General features: G+C 33.3%; 1 protein-coding gene across 1 annotated transcript; it reads right to left on the reverse strand.

The window, feature by feature from the left end:
- Window positions 1-525: 525 nt before the first annotated feature.
- On the reverse strand, window positions 526-4409 carry LOC147281983 (uncharacterized). Its single transcript, XM_086247934.1, has 3 exons — window positions 2939-4409; window positions 2194-2356; window positions 526-1427 (listed from the first exon to the last, which is right to left on the reverse strand). Exons 1-3 carry the CDS (start codon window positions 3854-3856, stop codon window positions 871-873), a joined length of 1638 nt encoding a protein of 545 aa, XP_086104060.1. The 5' UTR covers window positions 3857-4409; the 3' UTR covers window positions 526-870.
- Window positions 4410-15683: the final 11274 nt, after the last annotated feature.

Genomic DNA, 15683 nt, shown 5'->3' on the forward strand with positions numbered 1-15683 from the left:
CTCATAATTATTGGAGGTTATAGCAAACAGACGAGATAACATATCGCGGTCCGAATTTAATCTAATCTAATCTAACCTAACAAGATAAGCAAAAGTAAGAAGAAAGAAGAAAGTTCATAAATTTGTGTTATGTCGTTTTTAACTTTATTCGTTTTTTGAGGCACTATTGAACTCAATTCCTTGGCATATCCACCTTTGCCAAAGAATATGTGGGCCGGTATTTGGTAAAGTGTGAGCTCCCACTTTATTGGATCCTTCAAACTTTTAACCATTCATACTTTGATGTCCTAAAGTTCTATGCTCCTTTGCAAGCCAACCCCATATCTCTCTTTTTCTTTGTCTCTGTCTCTCTAATTCATAGTGAAGATAAGTTCAATAAACCATCGAGTGTTAAGTTTTATCTCAAAAGATCTTGAACAATTTAGTGAAATATCACTTTTAATATACCCAACGATGAAAAGTTACTTATCTGATGACAATTATATTTGATCCTGCTAAATATAGAGGCAAGCAACCACAGCGAACTGATAAAATTATAAAATAATATAAATATTTAAAGGGCCAAAAATTGTACACCTCGTGTCTAAATAAGCAAGGTACATACACCAGTCTTCCTACTACATACATGATCCATATACATAAAATTGATACCATGTCACCACCTAACCCAAGTCCTTGCCTCCTCAGGCATGTTACCATTTTAGACTATTCCTGCTTCACAGTGCATGTCAGACTATACTCCAATTTGATCATCATATTTTGATTTGGAAAGAACCAAAAAAAGAAAAAAGAAAAGAAAAGTTAAACCAAAACTCTTTGGAATGGTCCCTTAACATCAAACCCTTCCCGGTTGATTGATCTCTAATTAAATTAACAAACTAGTTCCATTGCCAATTCCTCCACTAATAGGCCAAAGATGTCAAGCTCAATCTCTATTCCAGCCTCTCCCACTTGTTCTTGGTTTTTCTTCCACCCATCAAGCTCCTTTCTAAAATCTTGTTCAACCATCATGTCAATGGTGTTAGACTCCACCTCTTTCCAGGACTCAAGTCTCTTGTAGACCCTTCTCACCACCTCTTCTCTATTCTCAAAACCATCATCATCCTCTTCTTTGTGTTCCTCAACAACAAGATCCGAGACCAACCTCTTCACGTCTTTCGGGATTCTCTTCATGCACTGAAAGCTTGATTTCCAGAGTATTTCTCTGACAAACCCATCGAGATTTTTTTCCCTGCTGCTATCTGATGTTCTCAATTCATCATCGTCGCATTCTTCTGATTCTCCATCTAGATCATCAATGTTGTTACATTCATCATCATCATCATCTTCTTCTTCTTCTTCTAACATTCTTTTTTCGAGTTCAATTGGATCTAACTCTGCCAATTTCTCAAATCTACGAAGCTTCTGCAGTAGCTGCTGCTTTGTTCCTGTAAATTCAATGCAGGCGAGACCAAGTTTAGTTACTTGTATGACAATTCATAAAAGTTGTACTAGCTAAGGCTTAATAACAAACTCAAGATAACCTTATACTTTACCAGTTATAAGAAACAATAGTCCTGACAGTAAATTAAGGATTCATGCAAAAAATGCATTGAAATGGATCTTTTATTTGACTGTAATGACACTGAGGAGAAACCAAGTACAGGGGAAATGTAAAATCCCTTTCGACATCTCTTGGGGCTTCAATGCACAACAAATGCTAAGCCTATGAACATAAATCAATGGGATCCACCAACAAGTAATGCAGATAATAGGTGAATGATTGCCATATTGAAGCAAGGCAGCAATCAATGAGCCTATAAATCTATGACTGAAATAAAGTCCTACAAGTTTAGGCCCTTACAGAAAGGGTCATATGTACCAAAGACTGTCAAACAAAATCACAAGACTGAAATGAAAAATGAATGTTGATGAACTCAAGAGGGACTACTAACACATGAACATAATAATGTGGGTCACATATGCGCTTACATCAACAATAGGTCATCAAAACACAAGGACAACACTCACAACACATAAAAGAACATTGAGAAAATGATAAGCAAAATATATCTATGGATCCCACACAGATAAGCATGAGTCAAATTGATTTACATGTAGTACGTAACAGTAAGCTCATTGAAAACGACTACACAACCAACAAAAGAAGGGTACAAAAATTGAAACAATTTACTACACAGAATTATTACATACTCTGCATAATGGCATAGCTGCATTCCAAATCAAAACCATCTTCTTTGTCTTCGTCGTCACGTCCCTCATCGTCTTGGAATGGAGGGTCCAATACCGATACAGGACTGCACTGTTCCTTATCCTCCTCCTCTTCTTCTACTTGGAATTTCTTTAATCCCTCCTCCTGTTAAAAGTTCAATATCTTAATTTAAACACTAATCGCAAGTAATTGGGAATTTGGGATATAGAATACTAATTGAGCAATTTCCTAACTGACCCTTTAAATATTAACCAAAAATATTAATCCCAGATCCATAATTGCTTGGCTGCTTGACTTTTCCTCTAGTTTTCAGAGAATGCAACCGAATAACTACTCCAAAAGTATATAATTTGGGGATGTCGGGACTCTATTCATGAGATCCAACACAAAAAAACAAAACCCAATTTGTCTTTTGTTCTGAAAATTATTGCTAGACAGTGTCTAAACAAAAAGATTTACAATGCAGAGACTTTATCAGTAACAAATGTTTTATACTATCATGAGCACATACATACAAGAAATGTACATACATGTTGAGCTTCAAATTGACACATATAACCTTCAATCTGCAAAAAAATTTCAACCCAAATCTATGGAAAGCGATCTTGTTGCCGACAATTCCACAAGTCCGAGTGAACTCGGACCGTCTTTAAGCAGACCGAGTTATCAACTCACGCAAAAAATTGAAAATTGGTATTAGCAAAAGGCAAAAGGCAAAAGGACAACCTCTTGTTTGTGGCAACTAGGGGACGTCGCCGGCGATGAGAACTCCGGCGTCCGGAGACCGGACGGCGAGGGCGAGGGCGAGGAGGTTGCTTGGAGCACAAAACGAAAAGGGCTTTCACAGAAGCCATTAATAACCTTCTCAAAACAAACGCAATCAGAATGGCTGCTGCTACTTGAAGTTTCCAAGTCCAAAGACTTGTCTTCGTTGCTTTCGGACCAAACCGCGCTGCTGGGCCTGCCATTGCAAGACGAAGAAAAGCACATCTCACAGCCAGCGCTTATTTCAGAAGCACTTTGGTTGACCTCTACACCTAAACTACCCACCATAGTTTCCTCCTCGATTCTCTGGTTTTGTTGGTCCGTGGAAATCTTTCTGCGCCCAACAGAAGAATCCCACCTAAGAATATCCTTCACCGAGACCTTAACCCCATCTCCTTTGATTTCGGGTTTTCGGGTCCGGTTCCGAATATTCAGTCTCTTCAAGAACGACCCGAATAGCCCAAAGCCGTGATTTTTGTTCTGGGTTTTGGGTTTTGAAGATGTTGACTGCTTCTGAATCCTCATAGCAGCTTCAACGAGCAGAGCTGCAGTTCTGGTTGGGATTTGAAGGAAAATGGCATTGGGGCTTTTGCATGGGCTCTTGGCCGCCGGCGATGAAAAATCGAAGAGTGGGGATTTTCTGAGGTCCGGAGAGTCGTGGAGGGAGAAAAAGCAAGCGTTTTTGCAGAGATTTCCGGGAAAGTTTGAAACTTGGGAGGAGATGGGTGAAGGTCTGCGTTTCTTGACCTGCAAATGGGTTTTGGGGGAAGGCCTTTTGACCTGGCCTCGTCTGTCAGCAATGTAGTTCTTGAGAAGGAAGGGTTCTTGATCTTGTTTCAGAAGCTCGTGTAAATGCTGCTTCTGAGCCATAATATTCATCCACACAAAAACAGAGCACAAAATGAAATGAGATATATGGGAATATAAGGTATATTTCCCAACAGAGAGTCAGAGGCTGTGAGAGTTGGTTTGGAAATGCTTTTGATCAGCTGGGTATGAGTTTCAGCACCATCAAATTAGAGAGTTGAAGAGGTTTCAACTGGTTCAAAAAGGGGAGGTTTGAAAGGTTGGGAATTTGGGCACTAATATAGCAAAGAGAGAGATAAAAGAGGGAGAGAGAGGAAGGAATGAGGAGACTTCATGATTCAAATCTGAAAGCAGGGTTAGAAAATCGAGGGCTAGTTGGTGATAAACAAATTATTATAAAATAATGGGGTACAAAAAAAGGTTAAAATTTTTTTAAAAAAAATATGGTTGCAATTTGGAAGCAGTGAGAGAGCATAGTAGAACTCTAGTACTAGGATGGACTGATGGAGTAGTACACCAAGTAGGAGAGGGATCTGGTTTGGAGGGTGATTGATTCTTCTTCCAATGCAATATGCATCTCTCACTAGACAAAGAAAAATGTAAAAATATTAGATAGGGTACAGTAGAGCAGTATAGTTTACAGTGTTTGTCCGAAATCTGAATACAAATTGTACACATTACATGTCTCCCCAACTCTCTCTCTCTCTCTCTCTCTCTCTCTCTCTCTCTCTCTCTCTCTTACATATGTTATTATGTATTACAGTTTTGATTACATTGTTGTTACTGCGAAGCAGTGAGAGAGAGACACTCAGACACACACACAGAAGATTCGCGAGAAGAGCGCTAGCTAGGTGCCTGGCTGGAGTCTGGAGTGGACTATGTGGAGGTTGGACTGTTGGAGGTTTCCGCGTAACTCATTGCTTCCTTGCTTGCTTTAGTTTTAAATCTCACCGTTGATCAACTATAAGTCTATAACTACAACTTGGGTCAATTACACTATGCATTCCTATGATTTATTTTTTATGGGATGTATTCCTAAAATTTAAGTGAAGTTTCATTTGGGGATAATATGTTTTAATTTGGGATTTTTATGGCAAATGGTCTCTTAACTTTTATCTAAATATCAATTTGTTTATTAAAATACATTTTCACTCCATGTAGTCTTTTATATTTACCACCGTACATCAATGTTGATCTTCCGTTCAATTTCATTTGAATTTCAGTACATCAAATGTCTTAATTAAGACTCGAGTTGGGGATTTTTTTCTTGTCTTTTTTATTTTTTATTTTTATTTATTTTTTATGGGTAAACTTGGACTTAAAGAAGACAAAAAAATTGTAGGGTCTTTTTGGGTGGTTATGAGACATGTGAAGACCATTTTGCTCCTGAAAAAGGGGTCACGTGCACTGCACATGACTTTTTTGTCAGAAATCCATACGGAATTCAATGGAAGGACAACATTGATCTGTATGTGGTAGTAAAAATGGAGTCCACATTTTAAGGACCAAATTGATATTTGGGTGAAAATTGATGGACCATTTGTGATATAAATAAATAAAAAAATTAAAACAAAAAACCTTTTATTGATATATCTTAATGCCTTAAGGTTTGATTGGAGTGCTTTTGCATAGTAACTCTTTTACTGGAATGCTTTTGTTAGAAACACATAGATTTTTTTTATTAATAATCAAATTGCTTTTTGTAAATTTACTTGGAAGGAACGCTTCCTAGAAGCATTTCTAAGTACTTCTATAACCGAAAAGTACTTTTAAATTTTAAGCACATTTGATTATTTGAAAGTGCTTTTAAGTCATCTAAAAGCATTGCAAATAAGTCCTTAGTTTGAATCGTTTGACTAATTTATACCTTACTATCGCACGTGATGGTACATTTGGTTTCTACTTTAAGGTCTTGTTTGGTACGCCGAATGAAGGTTATTAAGAAGTCAATTCTCCTCTGCATTTTAAGGAGAAGAGAATGTAAAATTTTTATTTTTATGTTTGATAATGCTAAGAAATTAACTAGGGGATATCTTTTTGTTCACATTACTAGGTTTGGTTTGCGCATAATTAAAAAACAAATATTGTTCAGTCTTTCAATTATACCCTTCTCTATTATAAGAATGTCAACCATTCTTTTGGACATAATTGGTGTTTTCAATTATTAATAGGAGCATTTTGGTCTTGAACATTCATAATTAATGTTTTCTCGTGAGAAAGAAAAAGTAAACTCAAGCTGATTAGAGGGTTTCAATTTTGCCATTTTGAGATCGACATCATTTCCTCGCAAAGCAGGCATTGTATTCCCAATCTTGCACTACTAAACATGAAACTTTTGAATTGTTTTCTCATTACCAAATCACTAATCTGCGAACCAAACAGAGCCCAAGTGTCATGAATTAAGTCATGAAATTTCAAATCTCCTCTTCCTTTTTACACTTGTAACCAAAATGCACACACACATAGCCTTGCAAGATCACAAATAAGGGGATCGAATATTGTTCCATCCCTATTTGTTGTTTTTATTTACAGTTGTTGTGCGTTATGTTTAGATTGCAATACATCTATCCTTCATTTTTTATCCTTAAAGTTCTCTCAAAGCGCAATCACATTATCATTGACTTATAAAATAAATGAAAGGTTAGTGATAATTATAACTTCAGTAATGGAGTACTTAACTCACACTCTCAATGTAATGACCATTTATTAGTGTAGTGGGTGGTACTCAATCTCTTTTTTATGACAGGAGGTCATGAATTTATATTTCATGGACAACATTTAATTAAAAAAAAAAAAAAAAACTCACACTCTCACTAGGAATTTACATAATTACAATGTAGGTAAAACGTTTTAGGATGTAAATTGATCAACTTAAAATATAATTTGCCAAAGTGAGTTAAAGATTTAGTACAATTTTGGTTTATAAATGGGTGCGGTAATGCATTTCGAATTTATACACATTAAGTAAATGGTGAATGAAGTAGTACGTACGCATATCACATGATAAATACTAATTTTCACGTGAGTTTGTAACTTAAAATAACGTTTCTAATCATCCCTCCATGTATGCAATAAGCTAGCTTTTTCAGTACAAATAAGACTTTATTCCAGTCAGCAGCTTAGTCAAAATTTGGTACTTAAAATCTGAAGCAATTTGCTTGTTTCCCTAATTTATTAAAGAAGCTCCAGAGTCTAGACTGTAGCTAAATCCTAGAACCCTAAAATTTATGCTAATCTGCAACACCCAATTACCCATAAATAAAATTACACCAATACATAACCACTTGCACTTCTGGTTTTCAAATTGATTTTATAGAAAATGGACTATTGTATAGATGTTCGTATGAGATGCGAACAGATTTAACGGTTGATAAACTTATATAAATCTTGATATATAAAAGTGTTGACTGTTTACCCATCCATCTAACGATTTACTTGTATTTCATACAATGCGGCACCATAGCTCAATCCTAGCTTGTTGAAAATACCTATTTTCACAACAAAAAGAAAGTTCCTTCTTCTTGATACTGTTGCTATATCTATTGTGGCATTTGTTGTCAGTTTTGGCAGCGCAGGTGTTGATCGTACAAATGCCAGAAATGCAGTCCCATTACTCCACGCTTGCTTTACAGCTGGACACGTAAAATTCACATAAAACACACCATGCCCATACCTGGGTGGTCCACGTACTGGTCCCAATATCATTCTTAAATGTATCCTCCCAAAATTATATTGCTAATAAATTACATAATACATGATTGATGATGAAATGACTAATCAACTACCTTAAATAAAATCAGTATTCTTCATTAATTGTCTTTTAACGAACTAATAATTAATCCCATTATTAATTGCATAACAGTTTTCATCACCTTTAAAAGTTAAAACCCTACTCTATTTGTCAGACCAAAAAGATGCCTATTTGTTTCTCAAGAATAAGTTAAAATTTTATACTCCTCACTCCTCAGTCCAAAAAAAAAAATTATACTCCAAAAATTTTACAATATTGCCGCTCTATGTTCTAAAGTTACAATTTTCACATTTGAATATTGACGGATTCATTTTTATTTTTCTACTAGGCCATATATTTTTTATCATTGAATTTGTTCACATCGCACAGGATGGATGCATTGTAAATATTTTCTTTATCCTCATGTTTAATATGCACACCTTTATCTTAACTTTTATATACATGAGAACAGTGGCAGACCTAGGAGCGAGATAGTTGGCACTTACTAGCATTTTGACATTGAAAATATGCACACTTAAAAATTTGTGTATTTTTTTAATATTTAGAAGACTTAATATTTTTCTATGTAGTTTTGTGACATTTGTAGCTTCCTTAATTTGTAACCTCTCTTTATGTAATAAATGAGATATTTTTCAATATTACTTAAACATAGTTAATTCATTTAAAAAATAGAAAAAGACAAAACTTCTACTTTATTAATTTTACGCTTCGCCTTCTTCCCTCCATCAAATCCTCTTTTCTCTGTTTCTTTTATAACCTCACATCCAACGTAACTCTTCTCTGTTTCTTTTACAACCTCACATCCAACGTAACTGAGGATAAGAATATATGAAACATCAATCAGCAACCATCCATACCCATAAGATTACTTTATCAACCATCACTTCCATTTGATTAATTAACAAAACAATTCGTAGTCTTCTCCTTTGCTCACCAGTCTTCTTCATCACCTCCCCCTCATTAGCCAAAACATCTTCTTTCTAACCCAAGGCACTGGTACTTTCAGTTGCCAAAATTAATTTAAGCGCTTAGAGAATTAGAGTCACGCGTGTTTTGCCCATGCAACTTGCCACCCACTTGCCTCTATGAACTTATCTAGCTTTGAGGCATTTTGTCAAACACTTTGCCCCCCACGCTTAAAAAAAGAGTGCGTTAACATGCAGGTACTGATACCACAAATTATTAACCAAAACCACCTAAAGCCCCTTTCTTTCTTTGCGGGCCAACTACCACAATGCTAATATTCTTTTGCGGACACCACGCCCAAGTTTCATTAATGGTAGCCTGGGATAATTAATTCTAGTTTCAATTTGTGGTATACTCTGCAGTTTCAATTCAAAGTGTTGCAGTTTCATTAATAACATGAAAGGTCAATTTGTAGAATAATATGTTATAGTTTCAATTTGTGATATAATCTGCAGTTTCAGTTGAAAAATGTTGCAGTTTCAATTCAAAAATGTTGCAGTTTCATTAATGGTAGCCTAGGATAATTAATTATAGTTTCAATTTGTGGTATACTCTGCAGTTTCAATTCAAAATGTTGCAGTTTCATTAATAACATGAAAGGTCAATTTGTAGAATAATATGTTATAGTTTCAATTTGTGATATAATCTGCAGTTTCAGTTGAAAAATGTTGCAGTTTCAATTAAACATGTTGCAGTTTCAATTCAAAATGTTGCAGTTTCAATTAACTTTCTCTTTACTATTCCTATGCAGATGACAAAATCAAATGAGAGTCCAACAAAACGAAAGTTCAAAATTGGAGCAAGAAAAAAAGTACCTATAGAAAGGAAGGGAACAAGGTCATCACCAAGACTACAGAAACTCAAGAAAAATGACCAAAGTCAGGAGGGACAAACTTAGGCCGAACAACCTCCAAGTCAAACAAAGAAATATGCAAAGAAGAGGCCAGGAAAGAAACAAGAGAGCAAACAAGAAACAGAAATAAAAAAGGAGCCCACTCAGCTGCAGTCAACTAAAGCCCATGCAGTCAAACTAACCTAATTGTTAATAAAACTAACCTAATTATTATATATTAATAATAGTGGTACTAAAAGTTAAAAACCATAGGAAATATGTAGTTATCAGTAATTATTTCTTAAAAAAATTGGTGGGCTGTTGGAAAAAGCTCATGGTTGTGGCCAAGAATGGGTGAGGGGAATTGCCTGGCCTTCACTGGCGTACATGAGAATGGGACTCTCAAGTAGGGAAAACATGAAATCAATGAATCTTCTTGGGTTTGCTATTCTCATTCTCCATGAACGACGTATTTATTATGATTTTTATCATCAAATTACCATCATATAAAATTGAAAATAAAGTGTCTTGAAAAAAACGTAGATAATATTATATATACAGTATTAAAAGGATATTAGTGAAAAATTAATTAAATTTTGATTTTCGTTATTGCACAAACCAAATTTTGGAATGGAAACAAAGCACTATCAAATGCAAGCTATTCATCAACATCTCTTAGAATAGATACAGAAATGACATTAACAAAGAACTCACTTTGCGAAACTAACCAAAACCCAACATGGTGTGGAATCGTTACATATTGTACCTATTAACTATGGTTATTGTAGTTAAAACGACGTATGGTAGAACAACTATTAATTAACATTTAACTAATGTGATTAGAAAACTCATGTATAACATTACTACAATGACACAACTTGAATAAGATGATAATTAAAGATTATGGTGATCACAATGACCCTTTTGCCCTTTTCCCTTGAGATAATCACGAGCACTACACCTTCAGCTAACGTCGTGTGGACAGGTGTTCACTGCATGATTCGCATTTGCAGGCGTTGACGTATGTGGTACTATTACGGTTTCAGTGGCATGCAGCAGAGCGTGGCAGCCGTTGATTTGGAGTACTAGCTTCAATTGTTTTTGTCGTTTTAAGATGCATTGAGGCAGTGAGCAAAGGCTGCAAAGCAGTGTACAGTGTACTTACACCATCGCAATTGGCAATGTACATCATACACAAATAAAGGTGTGGATGTGTGGTGGTTTGTGTGTGTGTGTTTGTGTGTGTGGCCTCGTGGCTGCACTGGCTCACTGTATATAGCTCGTACTCTTTTTTAGCTTTGTCCAGTCCACTTCACAAAAATCAACTTTATTTTCAAAATTGAAATTATTTTATTCAACTTTAATTATCTTTCCCTGTCTTTTTTTTATTTTTTATTTTTTATTTTCTCTGTTTTTGTTGTTGTAGTCATTTCGATAAGAGTGACGCGTGAGCTGTTTGATTTAACTGTTTTGGAGTTTACATTTTGTTTTTTGCAAGTGGAAAGAAATTAAAGAAAATATTGAACCTTAATTTGAGTGATTTTAAAATAATTATAATGTTTCAAAAACATTAACAATAATACCAAAATTATCAAATTTACTCCCAAAATGATGTTCCAAAATTTTACTAATTGTTAAAAGAAATGAAATTTAAAGTGCATTTATATTTTTTGATTAAAAAAGGGCATTCATATTTAAATAGTAAGATAATACCACATTATTTGATAAATAAAATTTACTAAACAAATTTAATGAATATTCAATACAACATAGTTAATAAAAGATGAATTTATTTCCCTTTTTTTTTTTTTTTTTTTTGTCAATTGATGAATTTATTCCCTTTAAACATGCTAGAGTGAGGTAATGGTAGGAGGCTAGGGTAGAGGTTTATATAATACTTTATCCTTTGCATTCATAGTAGAGAATTCCATTTCTACCCCCTCCCCCTCTCTTATGAGTAAAAAATAGAAAAATAATCGAGCATATATTTAATTTACATGGGTCACGAAATTTAAATACCCTCTCAAGGCTCGAAGGAGGTGTTCAATTCTGCATTAATCAGCAGCCAATAAGAGTTGCTGGATTTTCTTTTAAATAAAAAGTATTGAAGCGTGCAAGATCTTTTGTCTGTTTCCCTAAAAGAGAAAGCAAGAAGAAAGATTAATAGTGCATGAGAGATGGGACAAATATGAAAGTGGAGATACTTTGAATTTTGATCTTTCTTATGGTTCCTATGAACAAGGAAATGCATGTTGTGAAAAAGTGGATGTTGGTTTGCGCGTAACTTTCTTCATTTAACTTAAATAACATGAGGGGTTAAACAAGAAGCATGAGGGTTTTACAATTAAGCTAGCTACAAACACAATCATCCATGCTGAGGACAAGTTCTCAAGGTAAGGCCTAGATATGTGCAATGCAATCAGCCAATCACTCGTAAGTCATGTGTATTAGTAAAATTTTAGGGTAGGCAAAATAGTAAAGGACTGTAGAGTGAGGAAATGTGTTAGAATTATAATAAGTTAAAAATTGTTGAAAAAAAAAAAAAAAACGTATTAGCTAGTTAAACTTTTGAAAGACAAGTCTTGAAAGTTGACTCTCTTGTTTCGCTTATTTTAAAATAATTTTGAATCGTCCTTTCTTCAATCCACCTAGGGATGGCAACGGGGCGGGTTTGCCAATACCATATCCGCTTTGTCGGGTAATTAGGTCCCTATCGGGGGTATTCGGGGCCCCTATTATTTTTTTTAAAAAATAATTTTTTTATTAATAACATACCAAATTATAAATATATAATATAATAGATGAAATATATTAATATTCATTATATTATATTACAATAACACTAAATCATAAAGATAACACTATTAAATTTTAAAGACATGCAACAAAAATTAAGATAATAAATTAAAATATAATTATATAATATAATATTTTTATTAAACGGGTATACGGGGCGGGGTGGGGACGGGGATGGTATTACCATACCTGCTTAATTGAGGCGGGTCCCCACGAGGATTTTCGGGGACGGAGAATTTTGCCATCCCTAAATCCACCAAAACAAAATGTTAAACTAATTAATGCCAACAATTCATCACGAAAGAATGGCAAAGTTGGCAAAGAAAGAGGCGCAAATGTGGAAGTATGAAGTCTTTTTTATTAGTATCAAACAACTTCTTTCTTCACATAATTGGACAAAAACTCAAATACAATCATTGACTTGGACCAAACCCATCCTTTTTTTGTTATTAAATTAAGCCCTATTTTACCTTGACACGTTGGATTTCTATTTTTGCTGTATTTTATTTATTTATTTATTTTGAATGCCCATTTTGCCCTTTAGTTGACAAATGACTAGTTTTAATGATGTGTCATTTAATTCCTTACATTAAACAATCTTTAATTATGATTTTCCTAATAATTACATTCCATTTTAAGTTGATTCCGTATATTATATAATTCGTAATTAATTTATTATTATGAATATTGATTAACTAGTCTTTATCCTTAACATATGAGGGGGACTAGAAGTAGCTGCTCTAATCTTTCTCACAACTATGTATTTTTCTTGGTTGGATAACACTAAGTTATCAAGGTCTGATTAAGGTTGGGGGCAAATCGGCTTGGACCAAGGCCAATCAAAACTAGACATTAGACATAGGCAATTACGCACAAGACAGATCCTTGACATGGCGCAGACTCTTAGGGGGGTGTATTCAATTAAGATTTTAATGAACTTTTGTAAAGTTTTTCAAAGTCATTGACTTTGGTAGAGTTGATGAATTTTTAATGACTTTCATAAACTCTACATAGACTTTGACAGAATTCTATTAGAGTTTCTCTGATTTTTTTCATAGATTTTGAAGGATTTTTATAGACTTCTAACAACTTTGATATAATTTTTTATTATTTATTTTAGAATTTCTCCAATATATTTTTTATTTTTTTGTCCTTCGTGAGTGAGTGGAATGAGGATGAGCTTCAAGACCGAGATGCATGTGTTATAAATTGTCCTAATATTGCAAACAATACAAAAAGTTGGGGCTAGAATTGTAGGGACCAAAATTATTTTGTTCCATAATTTATTATAAGTGTTCTGAATTTTATGTTTTTATGTTGTTAGATTGTCAAATATTGTGTTTTAACGAGTTGTTAGAATTTGTCTAATTGAATTAACAGGTTGAGAACATTATATGATATGGTGGTAACATTATTTCTCAAATTATGAATATATAATATATCTTGTGATTTTGTTGAGTATTTAAAGACTGTGAAGTAGTTGGTTTGAATATCTTGCTGTTATATTGCATTGTGGCAACGCTGTTGGTTCCAATCCAGGATGAGGAGTCAATTATAAGAAAAAAAGAAAATTAATATAAGAAGATATAGTAATTAGAAAAAAATAAATTAAGAGGTGGGTGAAAAAATAAGATTACGGGGTTTAGCATCACTCTTTAAAAAATAAATAAATACCACTTTTTTAATAGCTTTTTAATATTTGAAATCGATCCTTTGAAATCTGTAGGGGGAACGCTGAAGAATTATTGACTTTGATATAACATAATTTACACTACCAAGTCCATGAAAGTCTTTTAAAGTCTATCATTTAATAAAGTCAATAATTTTTTGAATACCATGCCACTTTTATAGACTCTCTAAAAGTCTTAATTGAATACCATACACTTTTTAAAAGTATTATTGAATACCACCAGACTTTTATAAACTCTTTAAAAGTTTTGATTGAATACCACTAAACTTTTTAATTCCACCAAAGTCATTTAAAATCCTAATTGAATACACCCTCCTTAAGTACACTGTCTTTGGAAGGTAAAGTGTCATTCTATGCTCCTTCCGTTTGGCTCCATTTACTAGGTAAAGTCAAGCCTTATTCTTACCATATTGCCTTATTATTCTTCTTTTTTCTTATATGTTTTTTTTTACCTGAATTGTAGATATCTTCTTATTCTTCCTTTCGACGTGAGTCAAAGATTTTTTCTTCTTCTTCTTCTTCTATCTTTTTTTCTGACCTAGATTAAAGGTATCTTTTTTCAGCCTAAATTAGGGGTATCTCCTTATTATTTTATTTTTTAAAAACTTGACATAGAGATATCTTTTTTCAAAAAAAAATTTTGGTTTTTTATCACAAATAGTCCCTCAACTTTTACCAAAACATCAATTGGTCCATAAAGTGCATTTTCACTCAATGTCATCCTCATCTTTGTCACCGAACATCAATTTGGTTCCTAGACACACTTTAAAAATTCACCAAATATAGCTCAGGATATGAAAAAATTCTCCGAAAATTTCTATGGACTTGTCTTTACTACTACTATTTTTATATGGGGTCAAATTATCAAATTGACATTTAGTATTTTTCAGAAAATTCGGGGAATTAGTTTGGGAATTCCAAATTTTTTGGAAAATCAATTTGATAATTTGATTCCATATAAAAATAGTAGTCGTCAAGATGAGTGTAAGAATTTTTGAGAAATTTTTTCGTATCCCGAGCTATTTTTGGTGAATTTTCAAAGTGTGTTTAGAGACCAAATTGATGTTCGATGACAAATATGAGAGCTGAAATTGATTGAAAATGCATTTTAAGGACCAATTTGATGTTTGAATGAAAATAGAGGGACTATTGGTGATAAAAAACTTTTTTTTTTTTTTCCAACCAAACTTATAGATATTGGTACATATTTTGATTTATGTTTATATACCTCACAAATAGGTTTGTTCTACTTCTATATTATATACATTTTACCTTAACTAGATGTATATTATTATTCTTCTTCTTTGTGTCTTTTTTCTTTTCAACCTCAACCTCTAAGTTAGGTATTTTCTTATTCTTATTTGTGTTTTATATTTTTATTTACCTAAGTGAGAGGTAGCATCTTTTTTCTCTTTTTTCTGAACTATGATAGAAGTATTGGACATTTTGGCATATATTGTTTATATATCTCAAAAATGAGTTTGTATTTGTGTTGCCATTGTTACCTTTCTATTTTATTATTATTATTATTTTTTACCCAAAGTGAAGGTTAAGTGTTTCAATTTTCCTCTATATAGTAGGCAAGTTATATAAATATTGGGTGTTTAACATGTTAATGATATTTAAGTTTTTATATGTTGACCTTCATATTTGTTAACGATTTTTTTTTTGAATGAGATGCAAGTGTCATCAAACTTTTGGAAATAAAAACATTGAAATTCAAAATTATGAGTAATAAATGCCTACAATTAGGGATTTCTAATTTATTTCCATTATTTATATCAAGGGGCAAAATGGATATACAAAAATATAAAATTGGTTAAAATCCAAAGACAAAATTCTTGGGTTAAATACAATATTTCAA

This window comes from Dryas octopetala, chromosome 6 (genome assembly GCF_963921425.1).
Source record: "Dryas octopetala chromosome 6, drDryOcto1.1, whole genome shotgun sequence".
In the NCBI taxonomy this organism is placed as follows: Eukaryota; Viridiplantae; Streptophyta; class Magnoliopsida; order Rosales; family Rosaceae; genus Dryas; species Dryas octopetala.

What these genes read in the sequence shown, in the direction of transcription:
- LOC147281983 (XM_086247934.1), bottom strand. Translation starts at nt 3,856, where the DNA reads ATGAATATTATGGCTCAGAAGCAGCATTTACACGAGCTTCTGAAACAA. An exon ending in CTAGTTGCCACAAACAAGAG is followed by an intron (nt 2,357 to 2,938) that starts GTTGTCCTTTTG and finishes AACTTTTAACAG; the next exon opens with GAGGAGGGATTAAAGAAATT. An exon ending in CAGCTATGCCATTATGCAGA is followed by an intron (nt 1,428 to 2,193) that starts GTATGTAATAAT and finishes TTGAATTTACAG; the next exon opens with GAACAAAGCAGCAGCTACTG.